Source organism: Podarcis filfolensis (genome assembly GCF_964270895.1).
Source record: "Podarcis filfolensis genome assembly, chromosome: 1".
In the NCBI taxonomy this organism is placed as follows: domain Eukaryota; kingdom Metazoa; phylum Chordata; class Lepidosauria; order Squamata; family Lacertidae; genus Podarcis; species Podarcis filfolensis.
In genome coordinates, this window is record NC_139604.1 from 112,435,730 (window position 1) to 112,453,623 (window position 17,894).

The window sequence follows — 17,894 nt, forward strand, 5'->3', positions numbered from 1 at the left end:
CACAGTGGCTGCTGGAGGCAAATTAAGTCAGGCCAAAGCAGTCACAAACAAGACCTTAGAGAGCTCGACAGGGGCCAGCTGAAGTGTCCTGCTATTAAGGCATATATAGGAAGATGTTGTTTTTGCTGGAGCTAGCCACCTGAAGTCTTCTATAGGCTAATAAGATCTGAAGTGCAATTGGTTGGCAAGGTGGTTAAATGACATTTGTCCTATTTTGCAGACTTTGATTTTGTGAGGCTGGGGATGATAGAAGTACTGCAGAGGACACATCATATGAGTTGTGGTGGTTCTGATGGTTCTTCTGTCAGGGAAACAGCCTGAACTTTGTCCTTATCTGAGTCCTCTGCTGCACACTGCAAGTTCCTCAGGTTGAAAGTCATGACAAATAAATTATTCCTTGACCCTTCCCACCTAAATGCTTACGTGCCTTTTTTGTAGCTCTCACCATCAAAGGAATGGTAGCTAAAATATATTCTTTCAACTACAAAACATTGCACCTGACAATAGATATCATCTTTTTAAATTTTTAAAAAGATTGCAGCAAATTTGAGACTTTAAGTGTAGGTTCAGAATTTCAAACAAATCAGTTACACAAAAAGTATCTACAGGTTTGTGCCCTTCAGCACTATGACTATCAGTGTTATTACAATGTAATTCTATCCATCTTCTCTCAGGAGTAAGCTCCGGTGATTTCTACATAACTGTGCATAGAATCACACATATTACAGATATTGTAGCCTATTGTTGTATATGAAGACACAGCCCATAGGCCAATACTTTTACTAAGCCTCATTTCCAACATGTATTGTTTCTAGAGCATGATATTTCAGACATCCAAATGCAAGCTACAACTTTTCAAGCCCATGCAGTGCTATAAGCAGAAAAACAAAGAAAGAAAAGAGCCCACAATGCCTTCTAGACTTTACACAGTAGGCATGATATGGGGTGGTACTTCATATCCGAAACAAATACTAATAATGCCTCCTTGTGTAAATAATTTGGTTTTTACTCCACCAGCATAGCTAGCATTTTCTTACAGTCCAAAGAGCTCTTCACAAACATAAAAAAAATTCTTTATAAGTTTAACATTAATTTAAACTTGATCCTGCACAACCTTCTCAGTCACCAGAAAGGAGGCAACCAGGTTCAGGGCTGGCTTTTTCAGTAGCTGCTGCACCACTGCCACCTTTAAAGTTGCAGCCCTCCTACCTATGTGAAGATGTGTTCACCACACTCTGGATCCACCTAATCAATTCCCCAGCTTGATTTTACTAGGGGTCAGGAGGGCATAAAGTTGAGCACATTCTTGCTAGCGCTCCGTTGGTGTCATCATAAACTGAAATTGATCCCATAAATTGGAAAAGACAAAGCATTTGACACCTCTGCTGGAACTGGAACCATAACTGTAGTATCTAAATTAGAAAGTAGGTGCAATTATGTTCTCTAATCAGTGCTCAGTCAGCTTCAGAGTGAGATCTAAACCACTGGCACTCTAGCCATCATCCAGCCTGTTTCATCACTCATAGTGTCCTAGAATATCAGTACCTGCAGCACTGCACAGAATGCTCAGGAGCTAATGTGTCAATAGCCCTCTGCATCTCACCATTCAACAATGTAACAAGAGCCTCTCCCCAAGTCCCCACAAGTATTCAGGAATCCATCAGGATCCATAAGTCTCTGGAGGCAGGCCATCATAACTGGTCCCATCACTGCAGAGCGGGATAGCTGCCTTGGGTCCAAACTTCATCAGAAAGTTGTCTAACCATGGTAAAGGAGTCACAGAAATGCTACCCCTAATTTCTGACTCGTCACACCTGTCACCACCTGGAGTAATGACCAAGGGTAATTCTGCTCTGTACATGGCTCCTATAACAACCTAAGACAGACCCATGGTTGCCATGGAGGCCATGCTACTTTGTGCTGGTCCAATGGCAGCCTTGGCATGGGTGTTAAAGTCACCCAGAATTATGGTTTGAGATTCCTCTAGCACCATGCTTGAGACTACCTCAGCCAGCTCTGTCAGGGAGGCTATTGGGCAACACAATATAACAACAGCACCCCTAATCTAAGACTCAGTGTATGATACAGACCCTCTAGACCAGGCATAGACAAACTCAGCCCTTCAGATGTTTTGAGACTACAATTCCCATCATCCCTGATGACTGGTCCTGTTAACTTAGGATGATGGGAGTCCCAAAACATCTGGAGGGCCGAGTTTGCCTATGCCTGCTCTAGACCCACGCCAAGGTAGAGAGGTTTCCTGGTAAGGGAGAATGAACTCTGGTAACTCCACCTTCCTGACTCTCTAAGCTAGCTTGGTGCTGCATTGAGTCCTCAGTGGGGCACAGCCATGAACGATCTGGCACACCTATCTCCCCCAACCAAGTCTCAGTAATGAATGCCAAGTCAGCACACTCTTCCATCATTAAAATACCAACCCAGTGTTTAAGAACTGTTCAGAAATTTAACATTCAAGTAAAAAATAGGAGACCACCAGAAGTTCAGAATTCAACAGGAAGCAATGCCTTTTTTGTAGTAGGGATCCACAACTGCCATATGTTGTGTATATAATATACAATATCAAGAAAAAATAACAAATTACTGTGGGAAATTCCATTGTCACCAGTCTAAAATAAATAAAATGCATAAGCAAACCAAAGCAAAACTGCTTCAAAATTTAGATTCAGTCTCATCAATTGCCACCCATAAGACTAAACAGATTTCAAAATTGATGCTTCTAATAATTGTTTGGCAATTCTACCAACTATGAGCACCAATACTAAATGTGTAAAACAGTGATTTCTAACAGCCGAACACAAATGAAGAAATATTTAAAGCTGCAGAAGTGGGTCACAGTTATATAATTTACCAACAGTAAATATTTATAAATTTATTTACTTTAATAAATAAGAGAAATTTAAGAAAATCAGCTACCTAGAGGTGATATGTGGGTATATTGTACTGCAGTACTAGGTTTTGTTTTTGCTTTTGGCAAACTGGCAAACTGGACAAATATAAACTGGATTTGCGGAAATGGAGAAAAATGTATACATGTCAGAATTCAAGCCTGTGTTTTAGGGACAGGGTACACACTACTCCTCACCCACATAAGCCAGTCAGAAAAGATACTTGAAGACCTTACAATGCTCCAGAAGATTTTAAGCTTGAACTATTGTAAACTCCCAAGAAGAGGTAGTTTCATAATGAAGGGTGCAAGCGGCAGCCTGAGAACACCTCTCTATGTGCCTTTGGCTGAGTGAAACAGGCAGGTTAGTGTTGTTAAGAGGGCACCCTTAGTTGATCTCAGCAATCGCAACAGTACAGATCTCCGATAACAGATGTGTTTGTGAGAAAGACAGAGTGGGGGCTGTCATATGAATACAGGAAATCCAATCTGTATTTATAAGGTAAAAATGTTGATTTCTGGGGTTTTCTGGAAGCAAGAATGAGAAGGGAAGAAGGAAGATCGATCCTCAGGCATCAGCCTAACAAACTTTTCCGTTACTCCCGAGAGCAGAAGGAGATAACCGCCTATTAACAACTGCCCTTGACAACTAGAGAGAAGATTGTTTCCCGGGTATTTACTATTCGCCAGATCACGAAAGAGAGTGAAACTGCAGTGAACGCAGAAGAACTGGCCGGCCCCTAGGATAGTAAATAAATAATAATAAACAGACACACACACCCTCCTCGAATAGGGAAGAGAGATAATATTGCACAGGGAGGGGAGTGGGGGTGGGGGGAAATCCCAGATTAATACGGCGCTTCTGTAGACTGGGATCAAACGAGGACCCTGATGCCCTAAGGAGGGCGCCTGCCTGTCGCTGCTGTTTTTCGCAAGGCGGGAGGAAAGGCAGCGCTTGTCTGTGTCGATCGAGCGCGTTCTCCTCCTCTGACAAGTCTTCCTGCAGAGACGGCGCTTAAAGGAGACCTGGGAATGGAAACGAGGGAGGGAGAGGGGGAGAGAAGGAAGGAAGGAAAGGGCTTCCCGGCGGGGTTGGGTGGTGTCCCACCCCCTACCTGATGATGTCGTCCTGATGCCCCAGGTAAAATTTCTGCCGGTGCTCCCGGGGGCTGTAGACCACCCCGACCCCCGCCACGAAATAGACGATCTCCTTGGCGGCCGTGTAGTAAAGGTTGTTGCGGCACTGGTGGCCCCGGTAGCCGTAAACCCACTCCAGCCTCAGGTGGCAGTTCGGGGGGCTCCGGTCAGCCATGGCCCGCCTTCCCCTTCCCGCCTGGAGGTCGGGGTCCTTCCTGCCGGAGCCCCGGAGCGGGGTGGGTGGGTGGGTAGGTGGGGGTGAGGGTGGAAAGAAAGGGTCCCCTCAAGCCCAGGGATCGGTGTCTTCCCCTCGCTCAGTCCCTGGCCGCCGGCATGGAGCCTTCCCGAACAGCCGCCAGTCCGTCCGTCCTCCTCACAGAAGGCGTCGCGGGACGCGCTGGGCTCGCCTCAGCCTGGCAGCGCTGCTGCTACTGCTGCCGCCGCCGCCGCCGCCGCCGCCGTTCCTGCTAGACATGGCTGCGCGGCGGCTCGGCCTCGGCTCCTCCACTACCATCCACCTGCTGGGCCTGGAGGTCACCCCCTCGCAGCGGCTGAAAACTCCAGCCCGAGCCCGGCGACGGACCCGGAGCCCCCTCCGCGCCTCAGCAGCCCGGGCGCTCGGCGCTCCGACTTCTGCCTCCGTCGGCTCGAGATCCGCCTCGCGCGACGTCAATCCTCAGCCGCCGCCGCCACACACACTTTCCCTGTACTCTGCGCCTGCGCAGTCTGTCACCCTTCTTGCCGTCGTCGTCCTCTCCTCATGGCGCCCTTTCCATGAGCTGGAAGATGTCCCTTTCCCTTTAACCCCCCCCTCCAGCTTCCCCCGCCCTTGAAAGTGGACTTTCAAGGCGTAATGGCCGTCCTTGTCCTCGCGGCTTCCTCGCGCCACCTGAGGAGAAAAGGGCGGGGAGGCAGCGTGGGGGAGGGGAAGCAGCCAGGAGGAGGCTAACCTGAAGGGAAAGGGGAGGCGGCTATGGGTCAAAATGTTAAGTTAGAGAGACCAAACGACGCTTTATTATTATTATTATTATTATTATTATTATTATTATTATTAATGAAATGCCCCCATCTGACTGGGCTGCCCCAGCCACTCTGGGCTGCCGCCACAAAAGTATAGAAACACAATAAAACATCGAACATTTAAAAGCTTCCCTTCAAGACTTCAAATACGACCTTCACCGCATGAGGAATGCAGCTGTCCCTCCTTCCCTAACCGAATAGTTTCCCTTGCTTAGTTATCTTACTCCAGACCTTATAAAACCGTCCCTTGTCGTTTAATTCAGTTGCCGGCTGGTGTGGTTCGAAAACCTGCTCCGTTTCACCTCAGAGCCAGATTCAGATGAAAACATGCCCCAAACTTCATTTCGCCTGCTGTACTGTAAACCGAGTGCATGTGGATGTTCATTAGTATACCTTTTCAAAGCATGGTGTGTTTTTTTTTTTTTAAATCGATGTATCGAAACTCAAACAGGTCAAACACAGAAAGAGAGATCTGGAGTGAACAGCATTAATTAATTAAATTAATCTGGAGTGAACACAATTCATTAATTGTGTATCTGAAGAAGTGTGCATGCACACGAAAGCTCATACCAAGAACTAACTTAGTTGGTCTTTAAGGTGCTACTGGAAGGAAAAAAAATTTTTTTGTTTTGACTATGGCAGACCAACACGGCTACCTATCTGTAGCATTAATTCCGTTCATCTATTTCTCTTTCAGCATTCGTTGCAGTGCAATTCGCATGAACGCGGCGCGATTCTGTATAACTCTCCATGGTGCTGAATTTATCCACAAAGGGTTGTTAGCCTGACAAGTAGCCATTGGCTTCGTTTTGTAACATTTTAAAAGGGCCAGAAAGATGGTGTGTTGCAGTTAAATAAATAAGTAAAGTACCTACTTGGAACCTTAGATTCTGTTCAGGTGCCCTTTTGGCAATTTTGGGGAGGCATGAGGTACTGGAGCACATTCCAAGCTACATTAAAATGTTGGATTTCTCCATTGATTGATATGGGTGACCCTCAATTCTGTCTCTTGCAATGTTTAAAAGTAGCTTCTCAGTCTAAACCAGGAAATGACATTTCCAGGCAAGGATTAGTTACTTCTACCCTTTATCAATTTGCATCTGTCCTCCTGCCATAGCTACTCCCCACCCAGTTACCAGGTCCCTGTCTTCCCTAGTCTCTCATTATTATGCATAATATGGGGCTACTCAGTCTGCTGATACTTCTGTCTTGTGCATGGGTAATGCTGTTTTGGCAGAATAAGCAGGATCACTGGAAAACTTGGTGTTGATATTATTACAATTGGTTTGAGTATGGAGATGGGATACGCAGCAGTATAGGGTCTGAACATGAAGAGCTTTATAGGCCAGAAATCAGTCTATGCTGATAGCCAATGGGAAAGCCAGTGCTGAGTTAGTAAGGAAACTGGGCTGCTAGTATTATCTGCTCTCAGTGGTCCACTCTCAGAAAGCAGATTACCACATTCTGCACCAGCGTAGTTACCAAATAGGCACAAAGAAGCACCTTGTGTCTTACCTCATGGTTACAGAGATGTACCTGTTCCAAAGTCCAACACAAAAAAACTTAGCAATTTACGGTACTACTTTGCTGGATGCCATCAAAACCTGGATCTCCAACCTTAAAAATAGATTCAGGAGCACTCCAAGAGCAAATCTCATTGGTCAGCTTGCTCCTTAGAAGTGACATGACAGAATACTTGCCTATGTTCTGCCTCCATCAAAAACATTGGCACAAATTATCTTGGAGTGATTCTTATTTAGTGATTCACTGTATATTTACTTCTAACAGCTACTGTGTACGCTACTAGTTTTGCTTGTTGTATGTTGCAGAGCACACTTTCTCAAGCAGCAGCTGGTAAAGATTTTGCCTTTAAAACTCTTCCCTAATTGAGTTATGTTGGCAATTTGCATATGCATTTTCCAAGATCATCATAAAAAACTATATTTGATTCAAGAACATTGCTGGATTCCTTTAAACTGAGAAAAATAGGCTAAAATTGAATGAAATGAAACTGAAGATCTTGACAAAGTCAAGAGGAATGTTATAATTTACATTGGTTGATAAAATCAGTTCTGAACTCTTAAATTTGAAGAAGATTTACGACATAGTTTAGAATTTTGGTATCCATGATAGTGATCAGAATATGATAGTGATAATGATTTTTTATCCAACCTTCTCCCTAAGGTCCCAGCATAGGTTACTACATTAAAACACAATATTATAAACAGTTTGAAACAACTTACAATCACAAAAATAAAGTGGATCCTAAAAATATGCACCTCAGATGTAAAAAACCAGAGTAAAGAAGTGCAATGAGACAACATATGTGATGGAGCATATATTAGATCTGATGTTTTATGCTTACATGGAAACAGAGGCTCTGATTGTATTGTGTTGTGTTGAGGCACTGCTCTATTAGCTGAAGCATTGATCTGTGAAGTCTCATATCCACTTCTCTATGGTGCCACTGGAATGGAGTACCATTAATAGCTATTAAGATTACCAATTAATACAGAAAAGTTGTAATGTAAGGCATATATATATATATATATATATATATATATATATATATATGGCAAGTCATCTTGTGTGGGTCATACCCCTAAAGGCAACCTATTAACACAGTTATTATGAAAGATATATAAACTTTGTATTTCCACAGTCCACTGAAAATTAAGTTCTAAATTATAAACATGATTACAACATCCTTTGCCTAAATATTTATTTATAACATCTGCTACTAATACCTAGCAGTGACAAGAATCACCCAGCACTTTTCACATTTACCCATATAGCACACTTCAAATCACTAGGTGCACTAGATGCAAAAAGAATTTTGCCATATACATGTAGCATCCTTTTCATAATGCACAGTATGCTTTTTTAAAAAAGTGGATATAATCCATGTACAGTGGTACCTCGGGTTAAGAACTTAATTCGTTCTGGAGGTCTGTTCTTAACCTGAAACTGTTCTTAACCTGAAGCACCACTTTAGCTAATGGGGCCTCCTGCTGCTGCCGCACTGCCGGAGCATGATTTCTGTTCTCATCCTGAAGCAAAGTTCTTAACCCGAGGTAATATTTCTGGGTTAGCGGAGTCTGTAACCTGAAGCATATGTAACCCGAGGTACCACTGTAGTTGAAATAGATATTCTATTGAGCACCACTAACTTATACTGAACACAGTGTACTGTATATGAAAGCCTCAATGGCATAAATGAAACACAAAAAAATAGGCTGATTAAATTGCTTCATTTTCCTACAAATGTTCTTTCACTGAAAATTTGATTTCCATCTCTCAGCTTGATTTGATTTTGAACTGACAACAGAACTAAATATAGAACTCTTTAAAATTCTAGTTCTGTGACTGCAATTGCAGAACTGGTTATCTTATGATGTGATCTAAAATGACATAAAGCAATACTTTATATGCATTTAAAACCATTTGCAGTGTTTTCCACTATGTTTTAAATATATTTTTGTATAATTAGTGCAGGCTAATATTTTCATTTTTAAATGTTTGATTGATGCATATATATGCGCTACACCAGTATCTTATACTTTATAGAACATGACTGTAAAACAGCTTTACTGGACAACCAACTTGAGATGCAAATCTATCAAGAAATACTATGGAGTGAATGCAATGTGTAGTACTAAAGGATTATAGACAGAGGGCACAATCTACTGGATCTATGTCTTGGGCAAAAATCATTGCAACAAGGAGTAAAAAAATTCTGAAACGGGGTTTGTTCACCTGCAGTTCTATATGTATAGTGCAACATTTTGAATAACAATTTTCAAAAGGCGTATAAAACAAGCCTAATAAAAAAAAAATCAATGTGCATATCTGGGGCTATAATAAAAAAAATAATCTAACCAATTGTGCATGGTATTTTATTTAATGCTTTCCTCCATAGTGCTACAGCATGATCTCAAGAGAGTTAATGTGAACAGGAAATGCAGATTGTTTCACTGTATTGGCTGTGACTGGCTGACGACTGAATAGCAGCTGAGCATTTTTTAAGATTTGCTCCCCTGTTCTCCCACATCTTTAAGCTGTAGAGGGAGGGTTGCACAGTAGCACACAGATGGAACTAAGAATAATACAATGGAACAAATAGGTCCTTTTGGGGGAAAGGACACAGCACAGATGTGAGACAGAACATGTTTTTCATAGTTTATCACAGGTAATATATACTGAAGATGAGCATGTTTAACATATTAAATAGCTGTTGCTTCCTCCTGTCATTTTTGATCTCATGTGCTATCAACTCTCTGATTGCCCTGTAAAGAACAGAATTAGGACTCTTGTGTAAGGTCACCAGTTTTTCCCCCCAATGAATCTGGTGACACTTTTCAACTTCCTACTAAATAGATAGATTTTGTCAGGGGACTGATTTGTAAATCCAGGGACTGTCCCTGGGAAACGGGGACAACTGGTAACCTTACTCTTGTGACTACAAGCTGCAATCTTATATACAATTACCAAGGGGTAAGTCCCACTGAATTTAATTGTGAATATGCACAGGATCACATCCCACATAAGACAGAAGAGAGAGGGAGGGCGCTGGGCTTGCTAATGGAGTAGCAGAGATGCGGATTTACTGGTAGTTAGCAAAGCAGAGGTCAGACTGACTTTATAGGAAAGGCTTTGCAAAGGAAGTGGATTATGATGAATGTATTTCATAGCACAAAATGGATTTTCTTTAGCTCCTAAGGACTTTATACACAGCACCACCCTGCTTTTACTATTTAAACCTTGCAACAGCAGTGGTAGCAAATAATAATACTACTATAATAATGAGACCTCACACAGTTTCTTATTATTTGCTTCTTATATTTATACCCCACCTTTAATCAAAGGAGCTCAAGGCAGCATATCTAAGACCATGGAGAGCTCTGTATGGAGTCAGGCCAATGGTTCATTTGGGTTTCAGAGAGGAGTTTTCTGTACTTGGAGCCCCTTTTTATCATCACAACAGCAGTGTGAGGTAGCTTAGGCTGAAAGATAGTAACTGGCTCAAGATCATCCAGTGAACTTCATGAGCAAGTGAGAAATTGAACCTGGGTCTCCTCAGTCCTAGTCCAACTTAGACCAGGCAATAGAAACGTGTGGGCCTTCAGGGTGAAGGACAGGAAGTAAATAAAGAAATGATTCAGATACTTCTGGGACTACAACTCCCATTACCACTGATTGTTGGTTAGAGGGCTGGTCCAAGACACCTGTGGCAAACCACAAAATGGTGTCCCAGAAGAGCCACCTCCTAGGAGCCAAGGTCCCTTCAGCCCTTCCCCAATAAAATATTTGAGGAGGGTAGGGCAGCCCCCCCCCCGCAGTTGATAGGCATTGTCATTTAAATAGTGTGTGTGTGTGTGTGTGTGTGTGTGCCACGCATTGTGATCAACACGGCTTTTTTTCATCCGCAACTCACTGGAACTCAGTTCTGGCACCTCTCAGGTGGATGCCATTGCTGTTATAAGAGAACAAGGGAAGCATTTATGGTGAGTTCTGGCATCTCTTTTTCTGGAAAATAGCATTGGTGATCAATATTATGGGGTGGCGCTTACCTCCCCCTCAATATTTTATTCAAATTGGCACCCATGCCCACCAGGGGAAAAGGAGTGAGTGAAGATCTACATCAGGAACAAGTGGGAGAATAAAGATCTACATTGGGAACAAGAGTGGGAGACGAGCAGCAACTCCTATTTGCCAAGAGGCTGCTTGTAGCAGCACTGGGAGGAGGCTGCCGAGGTGGCAGCAGATCCAGCTGTCACTGCCACTGCGGAAGCAGCAGCAGGCAATGCACTCCTCGGAGACTGGATCTGCTGCCCTGGTGGATCCTGCATGCCCAATGTGTTGGCATCACTTTGCTTCATGGGTGTTTTCTCCTGCTCCTGAGGTCAGGACCTGAACCAATGGATTCAAGTTACAAGTAAGGAGATTCCGACTAAAGATCAGGAAGAACTTTCTGATGGTAAGAGCTGTTTGACAGTAGAACAGACTACCTCAGAAGCTGGTGGACTCACTGGTGGACTTCATTTGCCATTTTTAGGCAGAGGTTGCATGGCCATCTGTCAGGGATGCTTTAGTTGAGATTCCTGCATTCCCAGGAGTTGGACTAGATGAGCCTCGGGGTCTCTTCTGACCTGGGGTGCCAACCTGAATAAAATATTGGGAGACCTTGGTAAGCCCCACCCCACACAACTGATCACATATGGTGCACACTCTCTCTCTCTCACACACACACAGTTTGAATGGCAATGTTCATCAACTTGGGGGGAGGTGGGCTAGTTCTTATGCTTCCAACTCTACAATTTCACGATGCTATGAACATCTGGAGGGCCACAAGTTCCTCATTGCCGGACTCAGGAGAACCACCCCACCAGAATTGAGAAGTGAAAAGGACGTCCCTTCTTCTTCAGTCACGGCTAAATACAGGGTTGCCCTCTCGCTCCCCGGACAGAGCTCTTGAGCTTTTAAGCAGCTTCATTGCAGTCAAAACAAACAAACAAACAAAAACAGGCGAAACATTCCTGCTGCGAAAAGCTTGCCCTTTAAAAAAAACCAAAAAACACATTTCTCATGATATAGTAGCACCAGGGGAAAGAACCCTGCCAGCAACCAGCAGCCTTAATTCCCTGCAAAGGAGAGGGGGAATAATACAAAACAAAATAGAGCACAGAAGAAGAGAAATGGGACGCGACTCCTAAGAGTCTCTTAGGCCGACCATCTCTCTTCCTCTCTCTCTCTGCTTCTCACGCAAGGCGAGCGGGAAGGGCTGAGCAGCGAGGAGAGCTAAGGCTCCAACTCGGTTGTTGTTGTTTTTTTCCCTGCGCAGGCAGTTGCTTAGCCGACTACACGCCGGCGAGGACCCTGGCTGTAGCGTTGCCGGGCAAAGCTAAGTTGGGGCGCGGGGCCTAGGCAGAAGGCAGCGCGGCGACGCCGAAGGAGGCGCGCTGCTCCAGTCGTTGACTCGCCGCGCCTCTGGCCCGCTATGGGGCTGGAAATGGACCCGCTGCTGCACGCCTTGAGTTACTTCAGGCGGAGGAAGTTCCAGCTCTGCTCGGATCTCTGCTCCCAGCTGCTGGAAAAGGAGCCCGGCGACCAGGTCAAGTCGGGTAGAGCCGGGGTGTGGGCGTGTGGGGTGCTGAGTCCCCGGGGGGAAAGGTCGTAAAATGGGGCCATGGGCAGGCAGATTTAAAAGATAAAAATGGCTCTTTGTGCATTTGGAGGTCTCCTCCCTTACCGTGCACACGCGCCGGCATTTTGCATAGCAGCGGAAGACTGCCTGTTGCCATAGCTGTCAACTTTCGGATTTGAAAATAAGGGATCAGCAGCCTCACCTGTCCCGGAGACAGTCTACGGGATATCTAACAATCCGGGATAGCAGCGGAAACGGCGCTGAGATAAGGGAATTTCCCGCAAAAAAAAGGGAAGGTTGACAGCTATGCCTGTTGCACTTCTTGCTCTTGTTTGTTTGTTTGTTTGTGTACCTGTGTGCGCACGTCAGCAATATGCACACCTTGACAAGAAGACTCCAGGCACCAGATACAAAGAGCTCTCTTTGCTCCATGGTGTCGTGAATGATGCGGTTCCACTTGTAGGCTGAAACTTAGACAAAGGATTTTAAACACATTTTATGGCTTAGTTGCCTGACTAATGCTGGAATGTCTTGTCAGCTAACAGCAGCAATTCGCAAAACTTTTTTTTTTAAAGTGTATGACTATCCCCTCTGTACTTTTATGCATTTCATTTCCATCTGACCTCCCTTTTTTACACACACACCCCAAGCATTTTGTGCATGTACCTGCAACTCTGGATAATGAACAGTTGAAGTGCACAGAAGTTTGTGCCATAATAAATTTGTTGATCTTTAAGGTGCCACAGGGTTGTTTGTAGCTTTATAACAAAAGTGGTTAGTTTTGAAGTAGGGTAAAAGAAAAGGAGGGCATGGAAATGGAAGCTTCTTTCTTTTCATACAAGCTCATGATTTCCTATTAGTTATTAATATGATTATTTACAAGTTCTTTAACAACAACTGTGTCAACCTCTTCCCATGCATCTTTTAAGTAAGTAGACTGAACCTCTTTGACAAAGCAAACTTTGAAATACTGGAGAATGAAAAAGACCACAAAAACAAACTGCTTCTCTTTCTAATCTATAAAATAAGTAATTTGTAAGATTTTATTAAGAACAAACTGCACCCAAACTACCTAGTATCCTTTGATAATTACTTTTGGTACAGGATAACTTTTGACATAGTTATGCATACTTTCTTCCCAACTATGTTTGAGAATCATGCTTTAGAAGGTGCTCTTGTAAGATGTGCAGAGAACTTTCTAAGAAACCAATGCAAGATTAAATACTTTATGGTATGATGTTACATTGAAAAGAAATATTCAGTAGCATTCAGAAAGGCTCTATTCTTGATCTGGTTTTGGAGGGAATAAGTTCAGTAATTATTTGGGTGAAGGAGACAATGTTCACAATGCTGGCATTGTAAACTGGAAAAATCGGCAAGTATATCCGATGATAATTTAAAATGCATTCCTAACCCCACTGATGAGAGAAAGTCACACTGAATTTAATAGGGCTCATCTCTGATTAAACATGGTTAAATTGGAAGGTTAGTTTGAGAGAATTCAAAAGAGAAATGTAAAATGTTAGCCATGAGAACAATGAACAAAATCTACATACACCATGGGAGATGTCTAGCTAGGCAATAGCATTTGAAGACTTGAAGAGAGAATTATTGTTGAACATGACCCAACAAGGTACATCTGGAATGTAAGAGAGAACAACAATAAGTACCACTTCAGGCTATATTATCATGAGCATTGCTTCCAAGATTTAGGTAGCAGCAGCGCCACTCTTTTCATTATTAATATAATTTGGTGTGTTGAGGTTTATTGTGTGCTCACAGTTGAAGAAAGGTATCAACAAGATGGGAAGGATTCAGATAGAGGAGTGAGGATATTTTAATTTATTTTGAATACATTGACTAAATGCCTGACATTGTGACAGCTAAGGAAGGGCTTTTGTATTGCAATCCATCACCCCACATCTATCAGTGAAGGTCACACAGTATGTGCAGGAGTGGTCAAGTCTTGCCCATTTAACTGTCCCAAATTGAAGATTGATTGTTTTTTGTTCCAGGGAAATTGATGGGGACAACTCTGAGTACCAAGCCAGACCTTAACTGCATTATGTCTATGTGTGACAGCAGTGAACCCAGGAACTGGTTTTCTATGACACAAACACAATGGTTTAATTCGGACAACTATTGGTTTAGATCCAGATTATGCCCTTCCATGAACCAAAGGACTCCTCCTGTTCCTGGAAGGAACTCTGATCCAGCATAAACTCTTAATTGTGTGGAAAAGGGGAGGCAATTTTAACTGATTTCTAATTACCCTGTCAGACCCCAGTATCACCTCCCAGCTGTTCCAGATGGTTCCCAAATCATTTGGAGCAGTTTTACAGGGAGGAATGGATGAAAATGACCTTCAGTGGGAATGTCGCATGAGTGAAACTACACGCATGGGAAGTCTGGATCCAGCCATAGTGTGGAGATTCATGAAAAAGCCACAGTAAACTTAGGCCTTGTGCATTCCAACCTTCACATCACAGGAGGAGATTAGAAGCTTTCTGCTTCTATATTTTGCCAAAGTGAAGTACAAACAAACCATAGTTTCCAGTCCTACCAGAGCTGTAGGGTGTTCTGAACTGAGACATGAATTAATTCTATCCCAAAGTCTTAGGGCAGGTGATGGTAGATTTAAAACACAGATTTTAAATCTGTTAAAATTTGGTTAAAGCAACTAAAAGATCACATGCTAAAAGCCTCAGTTGCCTATTTGCTTAACTTAAATACTATCTCACATGCTTTTCATTGTGATCTGCAAATCTTTAGGAAGCGACAGCTCTAAAGTTTTGGTACAAATTACCATATTTTTTGCCCTATAGGACACACCGTCCCATAAGGCGCACCTAGTTTCTTGGGGGGGAAATAAAGGAAAAAAAATTTATTTCCCCCCCAGGCGCGGGGCTGGGGTGGGGGAAGCCTGAGCTTCCCCCGACCCCAGCCCCCAGAACAGGCAACTCTCAGCAAGCAGCGGGAGCCCAGCGCTGGGCTCCCGCGCCTTGCGGATAGGTGCGTGAAGTCTGGGTGCGCTGAACTCAGCACGCCCAGCCTTCGGCATGCAGGCAACTCTCCACAAGCAGCGGAGCCCGACACGGGCTTCCACGGCTTGCAGAGATTTGCGCGAAGCCTGGAGAGCTAGAGGGGTCGGTGCATACGGACGCCTCTCGCTCTCCAGGCTTCAGCAAAAGCCTGCATTCGCCCCATAGGACACACACACATTTCCCCTTCATTTTTGGAGGGGAAAAAGTGCGTCCTATGGGGCGAAAAATACGGTACTTAGAAAAGCTCAGTTTTCCCTATTTAATCAGCCAACTTTAACCTCAAGAAGGTAGACACAACTCGTAAATTATATTGGAACAGGATAGAAGTGGTTTCTTGTGTATTCTGGGTGAAAGTTGTTGTGTTCTTGAGAGATAAAAGAACAATTGTAACTCAGTGTAGAATCTGGGACACTGCTGTAATATGCTCCCAGCATTCTCTCAGCCATATAATATGACATGATGCATGTAGAATCAGATCTGCAGACACGTTGCAAGATTTGTAATACAATGAGCACTGAAACGATGCCCAGGATAAAGGTTTAATGCTATATATTGGCATTTTAAAATATAGCAAATAAACCTGGGCTGCATGTAGGGATTCACCTTAAGAAAAAGCTGAAAGAGCAAACAAATAAAAGTTATTTAGTCCTTCAGGACTTAATGGGAAGTACAGTACTGGTGTATAATTCAGTATCATCACCATAATTTAAACTACAACTAATCCAGAATGCGGCAGCTAGACTCGTGACTGGGGGCGGCCGCCGAGACCATATAACACCGGTCTTGAAAGACCTACATTGGCTCCCAGTACGTTTCCGAGCACAATTCAAAGTGTTGGTGCTGACCTTTAAAGCCCTAAACGGCCTCGGTCCAGTATACCTGAAGGAGCGTCTCCACCCCCATCATTCTGCCCGGACGCTGAGGTCCAGCGCCGAGGGCCTTCTGGCGGTTCCCTCATTGCGAGAAGCAAAGCTACAGGGAACCAGGCAGAGGGCCTTCTCGGTAGTGGCGCCCGCCCTGTGGAACGCCCTTCCAGCAGATGTCAAAGTGATAAACAACTACCTGACATTCAGAAGACATCTTAAGGCAGCCCTGTTCAGGGAAGTTTTTAACGTGTGATATTTTATTGTATTTTTGGTTTTTATGGAAGCCGCCCAGAGTGGCTGGGGAGGCCCAGCCAGATGGGCGGGGTATAAATAATAAATTATTATTATTATTATTATTATTATTATTATTAAAGTAATTACTTTAAAATATATGCACCAGGATCAAATATATATGCTTCATTGAAGATAGAGTGGGACATGGGTTTATCTTTATGACATAGTTTTGTTTATAAGAATTTTATTTTATTTTATATTTCATAAAATATATATACTATTTAATTGTAGAAAAATCTCAAAGCGGTTTGCAAAAGGATAGAACAATAAAATAATCACTAAAATAAAACACAACCATGATTTAAAACAGGTTCAAACCGCAGTAAAATAGACTAAAACAAATTAACACTACAGAGTTTTGAAACATCTGGGAAGGCTTGTCTAAATAATGTCTTCAGCAGGGCACTGAAAGGAATATAGTGAATAAATATTTATTTAAGACATTTTTATACAGCTTAATTGGTCACATTTCTATGTGGTGTACATAGAAACAATCGACAGTAAATGGGACAATGAAAGGATAACAATTTGCGAAACTTAAACACTACCTTAAAATTCCTACTGGAACAGTCGTGTACCTCAAGTTCAGCAAGGAGGGTGCCTGTCTAATCAATTAATCTATCAAGCACTTAAGTGTCTTGATGTCATCATATATATATTCTGTGTATATCACAAACCTTATTTATTGTATTGATACTACATAAACTTGACCTTTTGTAAACAGCCTTTTATTTAAAACTGTTGAGTTAAAAATGGCATAGCAGAAAACATAACTATTGTGATACCATGCTGGTTTCACAGGCCATATGCCCCATTTTAAATGCAATGCATTGTACTGTAAGTCGCAAGATCTGATTGTTAAGTGATTATTTGACAGACACAGACAAACTGGGGGGTAGGAGAATTTTTCATGTAGTAATGTGTCCATGGGTATAATCTACAAAATGTACAGTTTAAAACAGCAGCAGCATTAACTTGCTACCAGAACAATCAGTATTGGAGATTAAAAATTAAAGCTGCAATCCCACACTTAATAGGGAGTGCAACACATGTGATCCTATACACACTTAACAGAGAGTGCCCCATTGAACTTAATGGGACTTACTTACGAGTGGACATGCCTAGGATTATGTTGTCATTGAAACTTCAAGTAAATGTACATCACTTTAAACAAGCGTTTGAGAGAGGAACTAACTGCAGTCTTGTGCTTGTCTACTGAAAAGTATCTCCCCTTGATTTTAGTGGGGCTTACTCCCAGACAAGTGGATACAGGATTGCAGTCTGTCAGGTTCTGCTGCTGGAAATAATCTTTCATCATCAACCATAGGAAAAATATGTACGTTGGGTTTCTTTGTTTTATAGCAGGAACATGCTTCTGTGCTGCTGTCGTCGTTGATCATCCTGATTAGTTGCCTAATCTGATTATTGTTCTTTGTGTACCATATGTCAATTTGAAGGCAAGGAACTAACACCAGTTTATAGTA

The 17,894-nt window shown here is 42.9% G+C and overlaps 2 protein-coding genes across 12 annotated transcripts in view; one reads left to right on the forward strand and one right to left on the reverse strand.

Moving 5' to 3' along the window:
• Nucleotides 1-4,992, reverse strand: part of EML5 (EMAP like 5) — a 155,402-nt gene extending 150,410 nt beyond the window's left edge. For 5 of the 8 annotated variants that reach the window (XM_083609307.1, XM_083609302.1, XM_083609305.1 and 2 more), the window contains exon 1: nt 4,021-4,838. In XM_083609307.1, coding sequence (XP_083465433.1) covers nt 4,021-4,217 — 197 coding nt within the window. In that variant the 5' untranslated portion in view covers nt 4,218-4,838. Of the gene's footprint in view, nt 1-4,020 lie in introns of all 8 variants that reach the window. The other 3 variants (XM_083609300.1, XM_083609301.1, XM_083609304.1) reach the window with 2 other exon arrangements.
• Nucleotides 4,993-11,902: 6,910 nt separating this feature from the next.
• The window catches only part of TTC8 (tetratricopeptide repeat domain 8), a 36,579-nt gene continuing 30,587 nt past the window's right edge, over nt 11,903-17,894 (forward strand). For 2 of the 4 annotated variants that reach the window (XR_014548700.1, XM_083616089.1), the window contains exon 1: nt 11,903-12,173. Coding sequence is in view for 2 of the 4 variants with exons in the window: in XM_083616089.1 (XP_083472215.1) it covers nt 12,060-12,173 (114 nt within the window). In the remaining 2 variants the exon portion in view is untranslated. The remainder of the gene's footprint in view (nt 12,174-17,894) is intronic. The other 2 variants (XR_014548701.1, XM_083616088.1) reach the window with 1 other exon arrangement.